Source organism: Lipotes vexillifer, unplaced genomic scaffold, assembly GCF_000442215.2.
Source record: "Lipotes vexillifer unplaced genomic scaffold, Lipotes_vexillifer_v1.1 scaffold588, whole genome shotgun sequence".
Lineage (NCBI taxonomy): Eukaryota > Metazoa > Chordata > Mammalia > Artiodactyla > Lipotidae > Lipotes > Lipotes vexillifer.
Window position 1 is genome coordinate 272062 of NW_006778148.1, and position 20543 is coordinate 292604.

The 20543-nt window shown below is 37.3% G+C and overlaps 1 protein-coding gene across 2 annotated transcripts in view; it reads right to left on the bottom strand.

The window, feature by feature from the left end:
* Nucleotides 1–15540, bottom strand: part of CNTRL (centriolin) — a 78473-nt gene extending 62933 nt beyond the window's left edge. The window contains exons 1-6 of one of the 2 annotated variants that reach the window (XM_007451481.1): nucleotides 15293–15540; nucleotides 12170–12300; nucleotides 8607–8737; nucleotides 7088–7229; nucleotides 4945–5131; nucleotides 208–401 (exon numbers count right to left, since the gene is read on the bottom strand). In XM_007451481.1, the coding sequence (XP_007451543.1) occupies nucleotides 208–401; nucleotides 4945–5131; nucleotides 7088–7229; nucleotides 8607–8737; nucleotides 12170–12300; nucleotides 15293–15509 (1002 nt within the window). In that variant the 5' untranslated portion in view covers nucleotides 15510–15540. The remainder of the gene's footprint in view (nucleotides 1–207; nucleotides 402–4944; nucleotides 5132–7087; nucleotides 7230–8606; nucleotides 8738–12169; nucleotides 12301–15292) is intronic. The other variant, XM_007451482.1, reaches the window with a different exon arrangement.
* Between the last annotated feature and the right edge of the window lie 5003 nt (nucleotides 15541–20543).

A 20543-nucleotide genomic window follows, 5' to 3' on the forward strand; every position in this document is an offset into this window, starting at 1 on the left:
TAACACAGCTCAAGACAGTATGCATCTTTTGGGCAACCATACCATACAGTGTGCAGTCAACTACAACCTGTCAAACCAGTTGCACATATTTCTGTTAAACCACATCTTCCCCATTTTATAGTCAGGAAGTTGTGTTTTTAGACCTAAGAACAAAGAATTTTCTATTTCAAGAGAATATAGTCAAGGCAATGTAAAATACGGACTTACCAGTTCATTTTTCGTGTTTAGGTTACTCTCTAGCTCCTCACAGCTCTGTTTTTGTAACATGGCCTCCTCTTTTAATGATTTGTTCAATTTATCTTGATTTTTAATTTCCTCGAGGAACCTTGTTTGTTTGCTTTTAAGCTCTTCGGTTTCCATCACCTTCTTCTCCAGGTCTCTTTCCAGTCTTTCTACCTCTTCTGCTAGTACAAATTTAATAGTTTATTGATCATTATATTTTCTATTTGAAGAAACGTAAGACTATTTCTCAAATAATAGCAAAAGAAGTCTTAGAATAGTATATATACAATTCTACTTTTAAAATTATTCACTATGGTTTTGGAAAAAAAGATTATTTTGAGCTAGAAAGTGATTTCTATTAAGAGGTAAGAAGGTATTACCACGTGGATAACAATTTTAAAAGATAACACAAAAATAAGGTGACTATAGGTGCGTGGGTTTATCTCTGGGCTTTCTATCCTGTTCCGTTGATCTATATTTCTGTTTTTGGGCCAGTACCATAATGTCTTGATTACTGTAGCTTTGTAGTATAGTCTGAAGTCTGGGAGCCTGATTCCTCCAGCTCCATTTTTCTTTCTCAAGATTGCTTTGGGGCTTCCCTGGTGGCACAGTGGTTAAGAATCTGCCTGCCAATGAAGGTGACACGGGTTTGGGCCCTGGCCCGGGAAGATCCCACATGGCACGGAGCAACTAAGCCTGTGCACCACAACTACTGAGCCTGCGCTCTAGAGCCCACGAGCCACAACTACTGAGCCTGCGTGCCACAACTACTGAAGCCTGCATGCCTAGAGCCTGTGCTCCGCAACAAGAGAAGCCACTGCAATGAGAAGCCCGTGCACCACAACAAAGGGTAGCCCCCGCTCGCTGCAACTAGAGAAAGGCCGTGCACAGCAACAAAGACCCAATGCAGCCAAAAATAAATAAATAAATAATAAATTTAAAATTAAAAAAAGGGCTTCACTGATGGTGCAGTGGTTGAGAGTCTGCCTGCCAGTGCAGGGGACATGGGCTCGAGCCGCGGTCTGGGAGGATCCCACATGCCGCGGAGCAACTGGGCCCGTGAGCCACAACTACTGAGCCTGTGCGCCTGGAGCCTGTGCTCCGCAAAAAGAGAGGCCGCGATAGTAAGAGGCCTGCGCACCGTGATGAAGAGTGGCCCCCACTCGCCGCAACTAGAGAAAACCCTCACACAGAAACGAAGACCCAACACAGCAAAAATAAATAAATTAATAAATTAATTTAAAAAAAAGAAAATTAAAAAAAAAACTTCTTAAAAAAAAAGATTGCTTTGGCTATTTGGGGTCTTTTGTGTTTCCATACAAATTGTGAAATTTTTTGTTCTAGTTCTGTGAAAAATGCCATTGGTAGGTTGATAGGGATTGCATTGAATCTGTAGATTGCTTTGGGTAGTATGGTCATTTTCACAATGTTGGTTCTTCCAATCCAAGAACATGGTATATCTCTCCATCTGTTTGTATCATCTTTAATTTCTTTCATCAGTGTCTTATAGTTTTCTGCATACAGGTCTTTTGTCTCCTTAGGTAGGTTTATTCCTAGGTATTTTATTCTTTTTGTTGCAGTGGTAAATGGGAGTGTTTCCTTAATTTCTCTTTCAGATTTTTCATCATTAGTGTATAGGAATGCAAGAGATTTCTGTGCATTAATTTTGTATCCTGCTACTTTACCAAATTCATTGATTAGCTCTAGTAGTTTTCTGGTGGCATCTTTAGGATTCTCTATGTATAGCATCATGTCATCTGCAAACAGTGACAGCTTTACTTCTTCTTTTCCAATTTGTATTCCTTTTATTTCTTTTTCTTCTCTGATTGCTGTGGCTAAAACTTCCAAAACTATGTTGAATAACAGTGGTGAGAGTGGACAACCTTGTCTTGTTCCTGATCTTAGAGGAAATGCTTTCAGTTTTTCACCATTGAGAATGATGTTGGCTGTGGGTGTGTCATATATGGCCTTTATTATGTTGAGGTAAGCTCCCTCTATGCCTACTTTCTAGAGGGTTTCTATCATAAATGGGTGTTGAATTTTGTCGAAAACTTTTTCTACCTGCATGCTTTTATTCACACCTTCTCCCTGGAACTGTCTTCCTCTATCTCCTACTGGCGTATTTTGCATCCTCCAGGTCTTAGTTTTAAAAACTATTCTGAGAAGCCTGCCCTGACTCTACCCTCTCCAGGTTGGACGCTTCTCAGGGATGCTATGATGCCACCCTGCACCTCTGACGCAGTCCTCATCACAGAGGGAGTTGGAAAATGTGATCAAATAGCTTGGCTGTCTGCCTTCTCCACTAAAGTTTTGCGAAAGCAGAAACTGCATCTATCTGTATTACCACTGGACCCCAAGAGCTCAGCATCACTAAAAGCTCTTAATTAACATCCAAAGTTGTGAATGAATTATAAGTACTTTAAATATTTCCCCAAACAGTATATTTATATAATGACTTCCCTTTGCATTATTTATATTTTTTAATGATTCCAAAATATCAACTTCTGGGTAACAAATGTTGAGTTAGGGGGATCCAAAACAAATAAAAATCTACCACATTTCTCAAGTACTGGATCAAACCACATGCAACTGTTGTTTTTATAAGTCAAAATGGACTAACATCAATTTCAAATGGTTGAACATACAGGCTCATGCCCTAACATTATCATGTTAGGCTATTTCATACCTTCCTCTTCCCTTCAAACCTCCCATACTCCTATTTTCTTTTTTTTCCAATCTTTATTTTTAATTATTTTTTATTGGAGTATAGTTGCTTTGCAATGTTGTACTCCTTCTATTTTCTTTCTCAGCTGATGACCTCTTATTTTATTGAGAAAACAGACCCCACCAGTGGGAACTTCCTCATCTTCCTACCACCAAGGCAACAAAACTACCCATACCTGCACACATCTTCTCCCCCTTCTGATGGAGAAAGTGTCCCATCCCTCTTATCAATAGACAATCTTTCCTCTTTTTTTCTAATCTCATCTCCTGTCTTCTCAAGGACCAAAAGAACTAAGCCACGATTTGTCTCTCCACTCTGCTCTTGAATATTTTCTGTTGCTTTGATTACTAGCTTTGAGGTTTATTGCACTTGCTTCTCCATTTCCTGGTTGGAAGCTACTGGTGAATTTTTTTTAAACTTATTTTTAAAAATTCATTTATTAGGTACTAGGGGAGGAAACTGTGGGAGGCAATTTCAAATCTTTACCCAAATGTCTCCCTCCCATTCAGTCTTCAATCTATAATCTAGCATTTGTCCCAGCCACTCTTTAACTGCTCTTGTCAAGCTCATCATCATGTTGTCAATCTAAAGCACTTCTCTGTGCTCATTTTTCTTCTTCATGTCTCAGCAACATTCAGCATAGCTGACCACTTTCTCTTTTGAAATCTTCTCTGGGCTTCTGCAACCTACTACTTCCTGGTTTTCCCCTACCTTGCTGGCCTCTCTTTCTCAGTTTTCTTAACTGGCTCCTCTTCATGCTCTTCCAAACCCCTGCCTGAGTGAGCTAGTTGATTCCGGTGGAATTAAACATTATTTTTATGCTGATGAATCCCAAATTTATATCTCTAGGACAGATCTCTTGAACTCCAGACTCATATTTCAGATTCTATTCTTGGTTGTCTCACAGACATTCAAACTCAACATTCTGAGTTCTCCCATTTTCCAAAACAATACTACCATCCAACCACTTACTCAAGCCAGAAGCTTGGGGATTATCCAATTCATTAGAAAGTGCTGCTGATGCTACTTCCAAAGCTGACCCATCTATTCCACATCTACCACCTAAAGACAGGCCACCAACATTTCTAAGGCGATAGCCTTCTAACATGTCCCTTTATCTCTATTTTGCCCTGCTTCAAATCATTCTCCATCCAGCATCAAAAATAATCTTAATATATAAACCCCCGCTTAAAAGTTGTCAGTGACTTTCCACCGCACCTGGAATAAAATCCAAACCCCAAGGCCCTGTGCCATCTCTCCCCTCCCCATCTCTCCAAACTTTCACCTGGGCTATCCCCCAGTCATACTGATCTTCTTTCTGTCTCTTAACTCACCAGGGTCTTTCCAATCTCAAAGTACAAGCTTCTCCCTCTCCCTCAGGCCTTTCTTCACATGACTAATCCTCTCCTGCCTTTGCCTTCAGCTTACATGTCACTTCCTCAGAGAGCCATTCCTTTACACCACTTTCCAAAAAGGGGGTTCTCCTCTGTTACTTTATCTGGGTTTACTTGTTTTTTTGTCTATATTCTCCACTAAAACACAAGCTGCACGAAGGCCAGTACCTTATGTCTTGATCACCATTATATCTTTAGTGCCAGATACAGTGCCTGGCTCACAGTACATGCCTAATGAATATTTGCTGAGTTCATTGATTTATGGTGCATTGTCTATGCAAATTTTTTTTTTTTTTCGGTACGCGTGCCTCTCACTGTTGTGGTCTCTCCCCTTGCGGAGCACAGGCTCCGGACGCTCAGGCTCAGCAGCCATGGCTCATGGGCCCAACCGCTCCACGGCATGTGGGATCCTCCCAGACCGGGGCATGAACCCGCATCCCCTGCATCAGCAGGTGGACTCTCAACCACTGCGCCACCAGGGAAGCCCATATGCAAATTTTAATAGCATTATAAAGTTCATAATAAATATTTTTTTCTGGATAATTTCTGAAAATAAATTCCTCTCCCACCCAAATTTAGTTTTTTAAAAATATGTCACGTCACCTAAACTGAATCTCTCAAAAGCTTCCTGTCTGTCCTGAGTGGTTACTGGCCGACCTTCCAAACTTTCCAGTGAACGGAGGTGAAAAATGGTGAACTGGAGGTAATGAGGAAGGGTCACAACTGGATTTTCAGCTAGGATCACAGAAGTCAAATCTTGAAGGGGTTTCAATTTGCTTACATCTTGGAGCTGAAATGATAGGTAACATTATAATTGGTATAACTGAATTTAAAAATCATAAACATCAAGATGTTAAAAAAATAAAAATAAATAAAATAAAAATCATTAACATACCTAAGGGAAGTAATAAATCAAGGAAATTGCTATTAACATGGCAAGGAACCTATTCATGAAACCTATTATCCAAAAGTAGTGATTTGAAGGGTGGAAAAGAAAGGAGTATTTGAGAATCTAAAATGTATCAAGGGCAGTATTAGGCATTTTCCATATACCATTTTATCTGTGACTCCTCACAAAAACCTATGATATAAGAACCATCTTAATTTTCTAGATGATGAAACTGAGGTTCAAAGAATTTAGGTGACTTGCTCAAAGCTCAGAGGTTATATGTGAATGAAATAGGATTTGAATTCAAGACTGTGAAACTCTAATCCTATTATCTTTTCAGTATGCTGATTGAACAAATCAAAAATATAAATGGCTATAAAAAAGGAGTTTGGTGAATCTTCAGGTAACAGTTATACTTGATAGTTAAAAGAAATAAGGACATGTAGAGACACTCACGGTTCTGAAGTAAGATTTTCACATTTACCCAAAGAGGGATTTTAAAAGGTTGAGAAACACTACTACCAATAGCTAGTATAAATAAATCTCTCCCAAGTGGATGTGCACTCTTACTGAAGCCAATGTCAAATATGAACTGGGATGAGAAGGTCTTACAAAATTAGAAATAATAATAAATATTTATTAAATGATTTTCCTGTTAACAGTCCTATCTAGGGATCAACTACTTTTGGAACATGTGTGGCAAATTTTAAATAGATTCATGGCTACCTCCTCCCATCACCCCATAAGCTCCAAGAGCTCCAAGGTGATGCTGTGTAACATGGCGTGGGGCTTGGGCTGTGAGGCTCTTGGGCTGTCACAGTGAAATGGTACTCACCTTACCAGATCTTTATAAAGATGAAATGAGAAAGCATAAACATTGCACAGCATTAAACAAATGTTATTTATTATTATTGGCTTCTACTGGTGAAAGTTTAAAATACTAAATAACTCTAATGCTGTATTCCTTATAGTTTTTAAAGTGTTTTCACATCTATCATTTCATCTGAGCCCCATACCACTTCTGAAAGAAGGCAGGGCAGGGACTGTTTTCTCTAATTTAAACAGTGAGTTTTAGAGAGATGAAAGATTCTCCAAAGGTCACAGAAGCAAAGTCTAGACCCATATTGGAAGTCACATCTTTTATTTTCTATTCTAAGACTTAAGTTCTTTAAATTATAGCAGGATTGTACCAATTTTAATATAGATTTAAGTAAATTAATGTTTTTACTTTTCAATGCTTATTGAATATCTAACTGTATAAATATCACAAGGAAATCATAAAATATACTCCAGAGAAAAATACACATCATTATTAGCTTATGTGAACCACGAAAACAAAGTTGCCCTACTATAAAAAGCTAGTGATTAACACTTCTTGTAACACCTAACACTATAATCAAGATTAATTCAGATTAATTCACAAGTTTGAAAAAAAAGAACTCTGCTCTAGGCATTCAGTGACATGGATTCGGGCACAAGTTGAATGACTTTGGGTAAGAGAGTTACCCTCTCTGAGACTTTACTTGAAAATGGGATAAGACAATGGTACCTAACTCACAGAATTATAAAAATAATCCCTGCACTGTCTCCTTAACAAGAGTATTTTGAGGCTCAAATGAAATGAAAGATGGGAAAATGCTAAGAGGTCAACTTTTAGTTACCATGGAACCATGCAAAACCAGGACTGCCTATATTTAATTACCACAGAGAATACTAGGTTATGTCTGAATTTGATGTTTTGTCAAAGAACCAAAGACATTAGAAGAAGTCCCATTTTAAAAAAAACTTAGATTTTAATTTTTTGCTTCAACAAATCCAAAATTTTTAAAAATATTCTTGCTACTTTGAATAACTTACCGATGATATTTTGTTGCCTTTCAGATTGAGGACTCGCAAACATTTTAACTTCTTCCCTAACCATACTGGAATATGTTCAATTTCATTTCCCGCAAGGTTTAGCTTTTGCAGATTATGCATATTTTCTATACCTTCAATTTTGCTGGAAACCAAAGGGTAAAATCAAACTTAGTAATAAGTACAATGATAGTGCCCCTCCATTGTATTTTAAAAATAAACAGGCTTGGTTTTATGTGGAGTTACTTTCCATAATTATAATTTATAAATGAGAATTTTAAAAGAGTGGCTAAAAACAAATTTACCAGAACAGCTCTGGTAAACTCTTCATTACTGTCTGTGCCCAGAAATCCTACCTATCTTACTACCAGACTTTAAGATCCCACAACACAGAAGAGTCTGTCTGTAGCATTCTCACTAACCACTGTGAAGACTACTAGTGGACAGCAAGGGGAGAGCTAGAAAGTTCAACAGCACACACTGTGCTATGTGCTACAGCCCTGCATAAGAACAAGATGCCCTGAACTATTACCTTAAATCATCATCAAAAGATTAGCTATGCCAGCAGGATATAGCTGCCATTTTGAGCTGGTGGACCCCCAGAATGATACTGTATTTATGAACAAAAATATTTTAATCAGAATATTTAAATTAATAAAACATTATCACCCATATTGATGAATTTTCATTGATGAAATATTTTCCCAAGTTGATTCCAATTTAATTCCTTGGTCAATTCTCTATACTGGGCAAATATTTCCAAGCTTCTTTATTTTCAGTTTTATTTTGTTGAAATTATTTTCATGAGGATCAATTTTTTTATACACACTTTACATTAAGGATTTGATTCATTAATCACTTTTTTCCCCATTTCACTTTTGCCATATTAGAGGTTCTGCTATTGTTAGTTGTTTTGTTCTCTGGCCATTATATATACCAAGTCTTATGTGGAGGGAAAATACATAGATATAAAGATTTTCAAGATTTGATAATTGTATCATTTTGCCTATAACAAGTTTTCTATGTGCATTTTTAGCAACTGTCAGTGTTATTATGTTTATTTCTCAGAGTAATATATATTATGAAGTGGAAACAAGATAGTGTGTATTTATTACAGCAATGAGCAAAGAACATTAGGATAAATACATAGGCTCAAAACAGGCTGAAATATCTTTAGGATCAAAATGACAGGGTTAAAACATTCTGCTTCATGCCACCTTTTTTAATGAAATAAGGCAGTTAATCAGACTACATCTGGGAAAACTTCCTGTCAAAAATGGAATTAAGATAAAATTTAGTACTCAAAAAATGTATCTCCTTCTTTGATAATGACAGACATTATTCTGTACTTTAGTAATGCCAAAATATGGCAGCTATCATATGTGAAGGGCTAGACTACAAATGAATAAGGATCAAAGTGCCTGATCTTTCAAAGGATTCTTTCAGTAACACAGCAGCATTAATCTACCTCTTTAACAAAGATGACGACCCTGCAGTGCCACCCAAAGAAGTATTTACTTACCAGATTTTGTTATATGATAAGTTGAGCTCACGTAATTTCAACAGCTTGTCTACCTTCTCAATCTTCCCTATTAGATTATGGCTGAGATTCAGTATTTCAAGTTTAGCACATTTTTCCAAATTTTCGATATACTAATTGGAAACAAATGAATAAATACTTTATATAACAGATGCCTCGACATAAGCACGACATATAAGCATGTGCTGATCAGTCACCGGAGACTAAGCCTTTACTGCTTCCCCGGAAAATCCCCTGGTGTGGCTCTCCTTGGCCAGGAGTGGCCACTCTCTCCAGGTCGCCAAACTCTCCTTGCCCCTCAGCGGACAACACTTCCTACGCACTAAGAAACTGAAGACTATCCAATGAGAATTTCCCCATCAATCCTTTTCTCCACCTTGTCTTTTCTATGCCTCTCCCTTTCTCCTCTCTTCAAAGTTCAACTAGGTACTTACGCTCTTGTATAACCTTACCCATCTCTTCTCCTTGTGTTCCTGTATCTCCAATCTCTTTCTCTCTCCTGGATCTTCCCCTCAAGTTTAAAAACAGTCACTTTTCAACAGATATTCATTTCCCACTCACTACATGTCAGATGTGGCACCAGGCAATGGCGGTATACTGGTGAACCAATTTCCCTGCTGCAGGAGCCTAGGTTCAACACGCTCAGTCTCCTCTATATAATACATATCACCTCACACCCAACTTGCTTCCTACCAAGCTTTCATTTTATCACTCTTATTTGCCACCATGTTCTCATAAAAGTTGTGAATATTTGCTCACTCTGAGGCCTTCCATTCACTATTATTCTATTGGCAAGGCAATATATCTTCCACCCTTACTATGTATTCAAAAAGTTCTCTCCAAGATCACCATTCATTCATCCATTGCAACAAATATTTATCAAACATGGATTGATTATGTGTCAGGAGCTGTTCTAGGTACTGGAAATATGGAAAAACAGTGGTGAATAAGGAAAACAAGTTTCTTGATTTCATTCACAAGGAAAGCCAATAAACATATCAAAGAAACAAAATTTTTAGGCACTGAAGCATACTAACAAGAAAATAAAGGTAACATGATGTGACAGAGTGCAAGGCACCAAGAGGGCAGATTTTGTCTGCTGTGTTCACTACTATAGTACTAGTGCCTGGCACATGGTAGGTGCTAAATAATTATCTATTGAGTGAAAGAATGAGAGGGAGTGACTGAGGAGAAGGTGGCTAACTGCAATTGGGTTGGTAAGAGAAGGCTTCATAGAGAGAGGAAGTGCATGGAGTTGAGACCCTAATAATAAGCCAGTTGTGTGAACATCTGGGGACAGAGAATACCAGGCAGAGAAAAAAATGCAAAGACCCTAAAGGAATGAACCTGGTTGGTTTGAGAAATAGAAGGAAGGGCTTTTTAAACTGCCAAATCAAATAACTTCTTCCAAGTTTTCACCCTATTTGCTGATTCGGTGACATTTTATAGCATATCCTTTCTGCCTGACGTTCTCTCAACTTTGGCCCCCGTTCATCATACTCTTGGATCTTCTATTCCAACAGCCCCTTCGGACTTTTTCACTGGGTCTGTCTCTCCCACATGCTCACTCTCTTTCTCTGATTCCCTCTCACTATTTCTCTTCTTAATCCTAGGCATTCTTCACACTAAGCTCTAAATTCCCAGAGATCAGAAACTAAGCTTATTGACTTCTGTATCTATTCCCACAGCCTAACATAATGCCTGGCATATAATAACCACACAGTAAAGATTTACTAACTTGATATTTCATTTTCACACCCTTTATACTCCAGGATGTCTCCTTTTTTCCTTTTTAATTACACAAGACATAAATATGTTCTAATAAAAATTTCAAGCAAAACATAAAAAGCTCTCTTCATCAGGTCTGCAGGCCTCCATAGAAAATCTCACTGCTCAAAAGTAACCATTGTTAAGAGGCTGGTGTATATACATATACATATACATATGTATACATATAGGCCTTTCTATTCATTTACATCTATATATACATAGATAGAAAAACAGAATTTTAAAAAATATATTTCGAGACCTTGCTATACAAAATATTTTAGAATTTGTTTGTTGCATTTAAATATACTGGAACATTTTCCCACATTAATACATAGAGTTCTGGGGTTTTTTGGGTTTTGTTCTTGTCTTTTAAGAAACTTGATAGTATTTCATGGTATATTGCACCATAATTTATTTAAGCAATCCCCTATTGACAGACATTTGGTTATTTCCAATTTTTCCATCTTAAATAATGCTTAATAAACATGACTATTCAGACAATTTTGGATACGTGTACAAATATTAATAGATATCAAGGAGTAGAACTGCTGTGTTGGTGAGTATAAACTCAGTAAGTATAAACTCAATTGCTGGATCAAACAAATACATTTGAAATTTTGATAAATACTATTAAACTGTTTTCCTAAAATGCTGTACCAATCTATACATCCACTAAGACCATATGAGAATACCCATTTCTCACACCTCTCTGAACACTGAAATAATCTTTTTAATTATTGTCCATCAGACATACAAGATGGAAAATGGCATCAAACTATTGTTCTATTTCACATCTCTTTGACATGAATGAAATTGAACATATTTTCATGTTAACATTAGCCATTTATAATATTTTTGTGAACAAACTGTTCATATGCTTTGCACATTTTCCATTCAGCTGTCTCTTTCTACTGAACTGTAGGTGCTCTATATATTATGTGGATATTGTTACATATGCTGGAAACACTATCTGCCAGCTTGTTGTTTTGCTTTAACTTTTTAAAAGATATCGTTCATTAAACACAACTTTTTAAGTTTTTTAAGTAAGCTAAATCTGTCAATATTTTTCTTTGTGGTATTAGGGTTGGTGTTTGCTTAGAAAGGCCTTCCCAACTCTAAGATTTAAAAATATGTTCTCCTATATTCTTTCCTAATAATTTTATAGCACTTTTGTTGGTTGATTTTTGTTTCATTTTCATTAAGATTTTCAATCTTCTGGAATTAATTTTTGTGGCTAATGTAGTAGGCATCTAAGTTTATATTATTTCCAATTAAAAAATTAAGTTGTCTGTTACAATGTGCTCATGTTGTATAGTTTATGAATAAAGTAGTAAACAGTCTAGAGCAGGGATCCGCAAACTTCTGTAAAAGGCCAAATGGTAAATATTTTTGGCTTTGTGAGACAGTCTCTTTGACAACCACTTACCTCTGCCATTGTAGTGCAAAAACAGCCACAGACAATATGTAAACAAATGAGTGTAGCTCTGCTCCAATAAAACTTTATTAACAAAAATAGGCAGTAGGCCCAATGTGGCCTACAGGCTGTAGTTTGCTGACTCATTCTAGAGAGAATCAATAATGTGTAGAATAATAGGAGCTTATGAATTTGAAGATGTCACACTTCTCATGGAGAACTTTCACTAGAAACAATAAAAGATCTGCAACAAATTCGGTGACATTAGGGTGCTGTAAATCTAATATACTCTTTTAAAAACAATTTTAAAGCCCATAAAAATTAAAAACAATGTCTGTATTCAGAAATGTTGGTAACCTACCCTAAATTTCTTGCCACCATCTTTAGAAAGTGAAAGGTTCAGAGATTTTACCAAGGCCAGATTGTCCTGTTTAGTAAGTTTTTTAACCAGGGCCTCAGTAATATATCGAACTCCTTCATGTGAATCAGCTTCTGAAATTACACAAACAGATCATTATCAGTAGAGGAAGACATGAATACTTTGAAAAACAAATCGTCTTGATTTTATATAACAAAAAAAAATTTTAAAGCCATGCAAATGTAAAAACAGCTGGCTAGTTCTATTTGCAATGTTTTAATAATAATATTTTACTTTATGTAGCATTTCATAATAATGACAATAACAGTTATACTCTATAAATATTAATTGTGTGCAAGCTTTGTGCTAAATACTTTACATTTAAAAATTTAATCTGGGGACTTCCCTGGTGGCGCAGTGGTTAAGAATCCGCCTGCCAATGTAGGGAACACAGGTTCGAGCCCTGGTCTGGGAAGATCCCACATGCTGCAGAGAAACTAAGCCCGTGCGCCACTTCTGAGCCTGCGCTCTAGAGCCTGTGCGCCACAGCTACTGAGCCCGCATGCTGCAACTACTAAAGCCTGTGTGCCTAGAGCCCATGCTCTGCAACAAGAGAAGCCACCTCAATGCGAAGCCCGCGCACCGCAACGAAGAGTAGCTCCTGCTCCCTGCAACTAGAGAAAGCCTGCGCGCAGCAATGAAGACCCAACGCAGCCAAAAATAAAATTAATTAATTAATTTTAAAAATTTAATTTGTATAACAAACTTCTGGGATAGAAATTACTGTTCCCCTTTATAAGAAATTATAATAATTTATTCAAGATCTTGCAGCTAGAAATGTGCAAATCTAGGACTTGAACCTAGGCAGATGAATCTAAAACTTATACTTTTAATTATATGCAGCACTGAGGTTTTTAGCAGTATTTTAATGTTAGCTATTTTAAAAATATATATATATTGTCATTATTTAGTTGTTTGTTTTTTAAAATTCTAATCTAAAGTTCAAAAACACTGGAATTCTTAAAAATCCTCTTGTGGTGCTCCAAGGACAATGGTGCTTCAAGGACAAAGAATGACCCTCCTTCAAAAAGTTTCAGCGTTATACCCGCTACCGACTCTTAATCGCCTTCCCCACCATGTTGCCATGGTTACGAAATTCCTGAGCCCACCTGGGCAACGCCCACCTGGGCTACCGGGCCTGTCCCAAATAAGGAAAGGCATCTGCCCTTTCCCACTCCCACCCTATAGAAGGAAGGTATATGTGCCTCGACCAATCAGTAAATGAAATTTTCACCTCGGACCATTCCTTTGTTTTCTGGCTATAAAAGCTGATCAATAGCACATGTTTGGGCCCGACTCTCCCAGACTACTAGGAAGTCGGCCCGCTGTTCTGGCAGCAACGCTTCCCTCTAATAAATTCTATCTTCTTTACATTCTGCCTTGAGTCTGGAAATTCTTTTCCAACCCACGTTCAGACCACAACACCTCTTTTCCTATTTCTTTTTTATGGTAGGAAACTCAAATTTGTTGCTCTTTTAAATATAGAGGATCATAACACATTTTATAAAGTATTAACTTAATGGACAGCACACCCTATCTTAAGACCTTCCTGGATATTGCAGTCACAGCTTGTTAAAGCCATGTTAGTATAGCACAGGGAACTCTACTCAGTACTCTGTAATGGCCTATATGGGAAAAGAATCTAAAAAAGAGTGGATATACGTATGTGAATAACTGATTCATTTTGCTGTACACGTGAAACTAACACAACATTGTAAATCAACTATACTCCAATTTAAAAAAATATTTTAAAAAAAGCTATGTTAAATTCGGCAAAACCATCCAAAAAAAGAGAAAACTGCCTCTTGGTTCTTTCTTTATGAATCAAAGATAATTAATCCTGGGTTCAGATCCAGGCTGTGGGCCAAAGTTTCCCTATGATTACTCATAATAAGTTAATATTACATTTATTTTGGTTCAAAATAAAATAATTTTTAAAATTTGGGCCATTCTAGGAAAGAACATATTCTAAAATATTAATCAAATTAGAAGTAACAGGGCTTCCCTGGTGGCGCATTGGTTGTGAGTCCGCCTGCCGATGTAGGGGACACGGGTTCGTGCCCCGGTCTGGGAGGATCCCACATGCCGCGGAGCGACTGGGCCCGTGAGCCATGGCTGCTGAGCCTACGCATCCAGAGCCTGTGCTCCGCAACGGGAGAGGCCACAGCAGTGAGAGGCCCGCGTACCCCACACACACACACACACAAAAATTAGAAATAACAATGTACCAACGGGCAGCAAGGGTACAGTCAACTCAAGGCTGATAATGTTTATTAATAAACACTGATCAATATTTATGTCAACAGAGTTTGATGACTGTGATTTCATGACTTAGCAAAGAAATCACATAGTTTTCTTTCACTTAATCACATTATAGATTCCCAGACTAACAGAACGCTTTTAAGAAAAAATAAAAACCTTGGTGGAAGAGGGAAGATATGGGAACATATGTATATGTATAACTGATTCACTTTGTTATAAAGCAGAAACTAACATAATGTATATAAATGTCAAACCACTATGTTGTACACCTGAAACCAATATTGCACTATACTTCAATTATAAAAAGAAAAATAAAAACTCTGCTATATACTAATTAAAAAAACAAAACAAAACCTTGGTGGAACATTCATATGTCCCGTATGTGGAAATCAGTCCATTCACAGATTGCTAATAAGCAAGATGCTAATAAGCAGACTGGAATAGCCCAGGGGTGGATAGCATTTTTATACTGAATTAAGGCACTCCATTCTGAAGTGAACAGATATGCCCTCCCCCCAGCCAAGGATTATGGTAAATTTGGCATATGAGCTTTAAGGCACTCTCCCACCACAGGAAATAAAGCTTCCTCTTTCAGGAAACTCCCTTCTCCTACCGCTTTTAGACATCTTCACCCTCACCCAGAAGCCTCCATCCCGCACTGTCCCTACACAATTTCTGTCAATAAAAAACAATGGTTCAAGTTAGTAGTTGGATATATGTTACATTTGGACGAAAAATGTAAGTTGAATATTTTCCATCTGTACTTAAGAGTATTTGGTGAAATTCTTAGATTAAAAGCAATACCTTGATGGTCTTGGTAGTCCAAAAGCATAGGGTTTTCACCTATAATCTTAACTTGCTCATACCACTGTCTTCCAGAATGAAAAGGTAAAGTCTCGGATCCACTTAAAGGTGAAAGTGACCTAGATCTCATATTGGACGTAACAGATGATGGACTAGGAGAGTGAGATGATGGTGGCATCTTTGCTTTGGAAATTTTTTGCTGAGGACCTTTCTTCATTGCAAGAATAAAGCCAGGTATCCATCAAAACCTGTAAGAGTTTCCAGAATATTTAACAAGGTTAATTTTTAGAGCTATCAAAACTATTTATTTCTAGAATTTTCAAGACTACAAAGTGATAAACTCAGAAGTTATAGATGCTAGAACCCAAACTACTCCAAGCTGATGGGAGCAGACACTATTTCAGACATTGATGCTTACTTTACCAGAGGGAAGAGACCTCTAGAGGGTCCTGTACTGACACATACTCCAGCCAGAAACCTTACCTGTCATTACGGTTCTCAATTTATTGGACCAAACTTGTCACAATGTCTCTTCTACCCATAAGGGGTCCTAGATTGAAGGAAGGTGGAAATATTTGGCAACCAGCAGTATTTCATACTGATAAGCAGTCTCTCCTTCCTGAAACAGTTTCTTCCTTTGGCTTCTGGGACACCATCCTCTCCTATCCTCCTGTCTCCCTGGCCACTCCTTGGCCTCCTTTGCTGGCCAAGGCTCTCCTATTCAATCTTTAAATGTCAGAGTTCCTCAAGTCTCTTCTGGGCTTTCTAATCTTAATTTAGACAATCTAATGAACACCCATGGTTCCCAATGCCACCTGTATACTAATATTTATATTTTCAATCCAACCTTTCTCCGAGTTCCAAACTCCTATTCCCAACTGCTACCTGACATCTCATTGGCATCCTGAATCAACATGTCCAAATTGAATTTATCATTTCTCTCATTCCTCCCTCATTTTCCTCCCATCCTGTTCCTCCTCCAGTGTTCCCTAACTATGAACAATGCTCTTGGGAATAAGACAGAAACCTGGGAGTCATTCTTGATGCTTCCCTTTCCCTTTTTCCCATAACCAAACAATCACCAAGTTTTGTCAATTCTACCTCCTAAATATCTCTCAAAATAGTCCATTCTTTCCATCTCCACTGTCGTCTACTCTAATCCACGCCCTCATCAAACTACTAATAATAGCTTCTAACTGATCTGTCTACAAGCTCTCTTGCCTTCCTCCTCCATCACTACATTGCAGCCAGACTGATCTATTTTAAAAGTTAATCTGTCTGTAATAAATGAAATATTTACCATGACCTATGAGGTCCCCCATGATACAGCCTTGTCTCTAGCCTCACATCTGTCACTGGTTCCCTCAACTCTGTGGCTCCAGCCACACGGACCTCTACATCTAATTTCTTCTGCTATAAATGCTTGCCCTCAGTCTTCTCTTTTCTTTTTTTAAAACTCTTCAGAAATTCTCTCCATATAATCTGGATATTAACCCTAATCAGATATATGATTTGCAAAAATTTTCTCCCATTCTGTGGTTTCCTTTTTACTCTGTGATACTGTCTTTTGATGCTCATTTAAAACTTTTTAAGAAGTCCCATTTGTCTATGTTTTCTTTTGTTGCCTGTGTCTTTGGTGTCATATCCAAGAAATCACTGCCAAATCCAATGCCATGAAGATGTTGCCCTATGCTTTCTTCTAAGAGATTTATAATTTTAGCTCTTACATTTAGGTCTTTGATCCATTTTGAGTTAATTTTTGTATATGGTGTTAGGTAAAGGTCCAAATTCATTCTTTTGCATGTGGATATCCAGTTTTCCCAGCACAATTTTTGAAGACTTCCCTTTCCCCATTGAATGATCTTGGTACCCTTGTCAAAAATCATTTGACCAAATTCCTTTACTTTTTATGTAAGAAAATTAAGGCCCAGAATGGTAAATGACTTGGTCAGACACAATGCTAGCTGGCATCAGTTCTCCTCTCAAATTAATTTGTAAGTCAGATCACATAATTAATCTAGTAGAATATAAGTTCCATGAAAGTAGGGATATTGTTCACTGATGTATTCCAGGCCTAGGACAGAGCCTGAAAGATAGTAGATAATTACTACTTATGGAATGAATTATTCATAAAGAACCTGGAACCAATAAAATGCTATTTAGTACGTCAGCCATAGGATATCTTCATGAGTAGTATTAGTTCTCAATACCAAGAGCCCTAACTTACAAGTTAGGTTTATGCAAAAAAGATTTTCATGTTATACAATTGCTCTTATAAGTACATTGCATAAACTATAAATTTGACAAACTTTTAGACCAAAAAATCTTATAAGAAGCATAGGTCTTGAACAAGGCTGCATTAACAATGATTCTATTTTTGCTCAATATCCACAATCTCCCCTACTCTCACTACTTAAAATATGAAGATAAAACACAAATTCTTTTTTAGAAAAGTAGTTTGCAATCCAAAGTTTTTGGATAGCTCCAATCTTAATGCCAGGGACTTCCCTGGTGGTCCAGCGGTTAAGACTCCGTGCTTCCACTGCAGGGGCCGCGGGTTTGATCTCTGATTGGGAAACTAAGATCTCACATGCTGTGTACAGCATGGCCAAAAAAGAAAGAAAGAAAGAAAGAAAGAAATAATAATAATAAATCATAGCTTTAAAAAAAAATCTTATTTTAATTATTTTTTTTTTTGGCTGTGCCATGCAGTGTGGCAGCGTGTGGATCTTAGTTCCCCAATCAGGGATCGAACCCGCGCCCGCTGCATTGGAAGCGTGGAGTCTTAACCACTGGACCAACACGAAAGTCTAAAAAAAAATCTTAATGCCATATAAATTGGTATTAGAAAGAGATATTATAGTGGTTTGATATGTGAACATCTTCATGTATAATAAATACACTTTCACAGGTATGTACATGGGTATTATTATACAGGCTGGGATTTTAAAGAAACTTATTTTTTAAATGCTTAGAACACATACAATATATGTAAAGGAGAGCTGCCATTAATATATCGAATCAATTAACCAACATTTAACAGATGTTAATACCTTTCAATGACTAGTCATTCTAGGAATGCTGATCTTGCCCAAAACATTTCTGGAATTCCTCTTTGGGTCCTGCTTTCAGAATTAATTTATAAGTCTCACAAGAAAACTAGATCTATCACTTCAACTACATTTTGTTTTTATTTTCCCAGTTTGATTATTAACTTTACCATGTGCCAAATATTGTGATAAGCTCTTGTATGTATCATCACATTAGAAGGATTAAACACAACTCTATGAAATAGGTGTTATTATCTCCCATTTTAAAGATTAAGAGGTTAAATAATTTGTTCAAAGTCCCATAACTAATTGGTTAAGCCAAGACTTGTATCCTGATCTGATTCCAAAGCCCATGACTTCATTACCATGTCATACTGCTGACTGAGTTTTCTGGAGGCCAGATCATGTTTGATTCACTTTGTAGGGCCTAGGATAGTGCCTTAGACAAAACAGATCATAAACAAGTGCCACTAAACAACCTTGATTAATGGACGACATACACTATAAAAACTATTCCTGAAGGAAAAACAGAAAATTTAATACAGTAATAGCATCACTGAACTCATGATCTAGCTTCTTAAGGTGACTAGTTTGAAGGTAACAAAAACCTGCGAAATTTTTAAAAAGTGACTATTATTTCACAGGTATACAGTTCAACATGGCCAACTACCTTGTTCCAATAGTCTAGGTCAATTTAACCTGCAAATCTATGTCTTTACTTTCTCTCTCACTTTTTCATGTCATATCATACACATGGGTCAGAAAATCTTTCCCCCAATTCACATAACTGCTATTTATGCCATAGCCACAAGGTTTGGGGTCTTAATTTCAGAAGCGTGGTAAACAATTTTTGTCTCACCATTCTGCCAAGGCAAAAAGTCTCTTAGTAATACTCCTCATTCTGTGTTAAGTTGCACTGGTGCTCTCTTTCTAAAAAATAATATACTCAAGCTTGAGAAGAGCTAAGAGGCATGTGCTTTAATAGTATAATTTTATTCATTCCTGAATTAAATATAGTTTTCATAAAGGCAAGAGATTTAAAAGATAAAAGAGGAGAGGCACAGGGCCCAGTTCCCACTTGTATATGTCTTTCTCTATCCCACAGCATGATAGAAAATTATAAAACTAGAATGATAATATGCTACATGTTACAGAGATATGGCTTATATATTTTTTTAGTTTCTTGGTTTAAAAAATGCACATCCTATATTTTTATGCAATGCAATTATTTTGTATCCTGCACCTTAGTCTTATCTCTAAATTCTTAAAATATTGAACCATCCTGAATTCCTCTCAGAACATCCTAATAACCAAGACTCTTTGGGCCTCACTAGAATATCATGCAGTCCTTCGTTACCTCACCTGATTAGAAAAACTCTGCCTTACTCATTTATAGAGTTAATGAAATATATTAGAATGGATTCCAGAAATTGAAATCAACTCTTTCCTTTAATAAATTGTAACCTGAAAGGTTAAATGATGGTTCCAAAGTCACAGTGCATTGCCAGACCCCCTCCCTTGGTTGCCATAGCTCCTGTAAAGCCTGGACATAGGATCTCATAGAACAGCTAACTCAGTGAAATGAGGTTAGGGATTTACTGTGCTTGAGAAAGGCCGGCATTATTTCAGAGACTATCACCTGGGGGTAGTAACACCTTGAACCACAATTTAAAGAGACAGATATGGATGTTGTTTGACCTAGGCTGTAGTTTGCAATAATATAAACAAAGACTAAGCAATAGAAAAGAGAAGATAGAGCTGAGACATAGGGCTAGAGTGTGTGAAGGGCAGGATAAAGAGAAAACAAAACAAGCAAAACAAGTCCAGAGCTGGAGACACATTTTGAAGGCCCAGAAGGTAGTCTGCAGAGTAAGGAAAGCTATTGGATGATGTGATCATCAGAATCATATGACCGGGCATCCTGTCATGCTCAGACTCAGATACTTGCCTTGATCTAACAAACCCCTCTGTCACAGCTTAGTAGAGACCACACCTCCACCTCTATCCAGCCTTTCCTAAGATTCCTAACTTTCCACCTTCTTCTCTGATCTTTTCCAATGAGGCAGACCTCAATAATCCTCAAACCTTCCTTCTCTCTTCCCAGCCACTCCAATATGCAAATATCCATCCCCATTTCTTGACCTCCATATCCTCTCCACTGCATCCCTTAGCCCTTTAATCACATCTCAGTACTTTCCCTA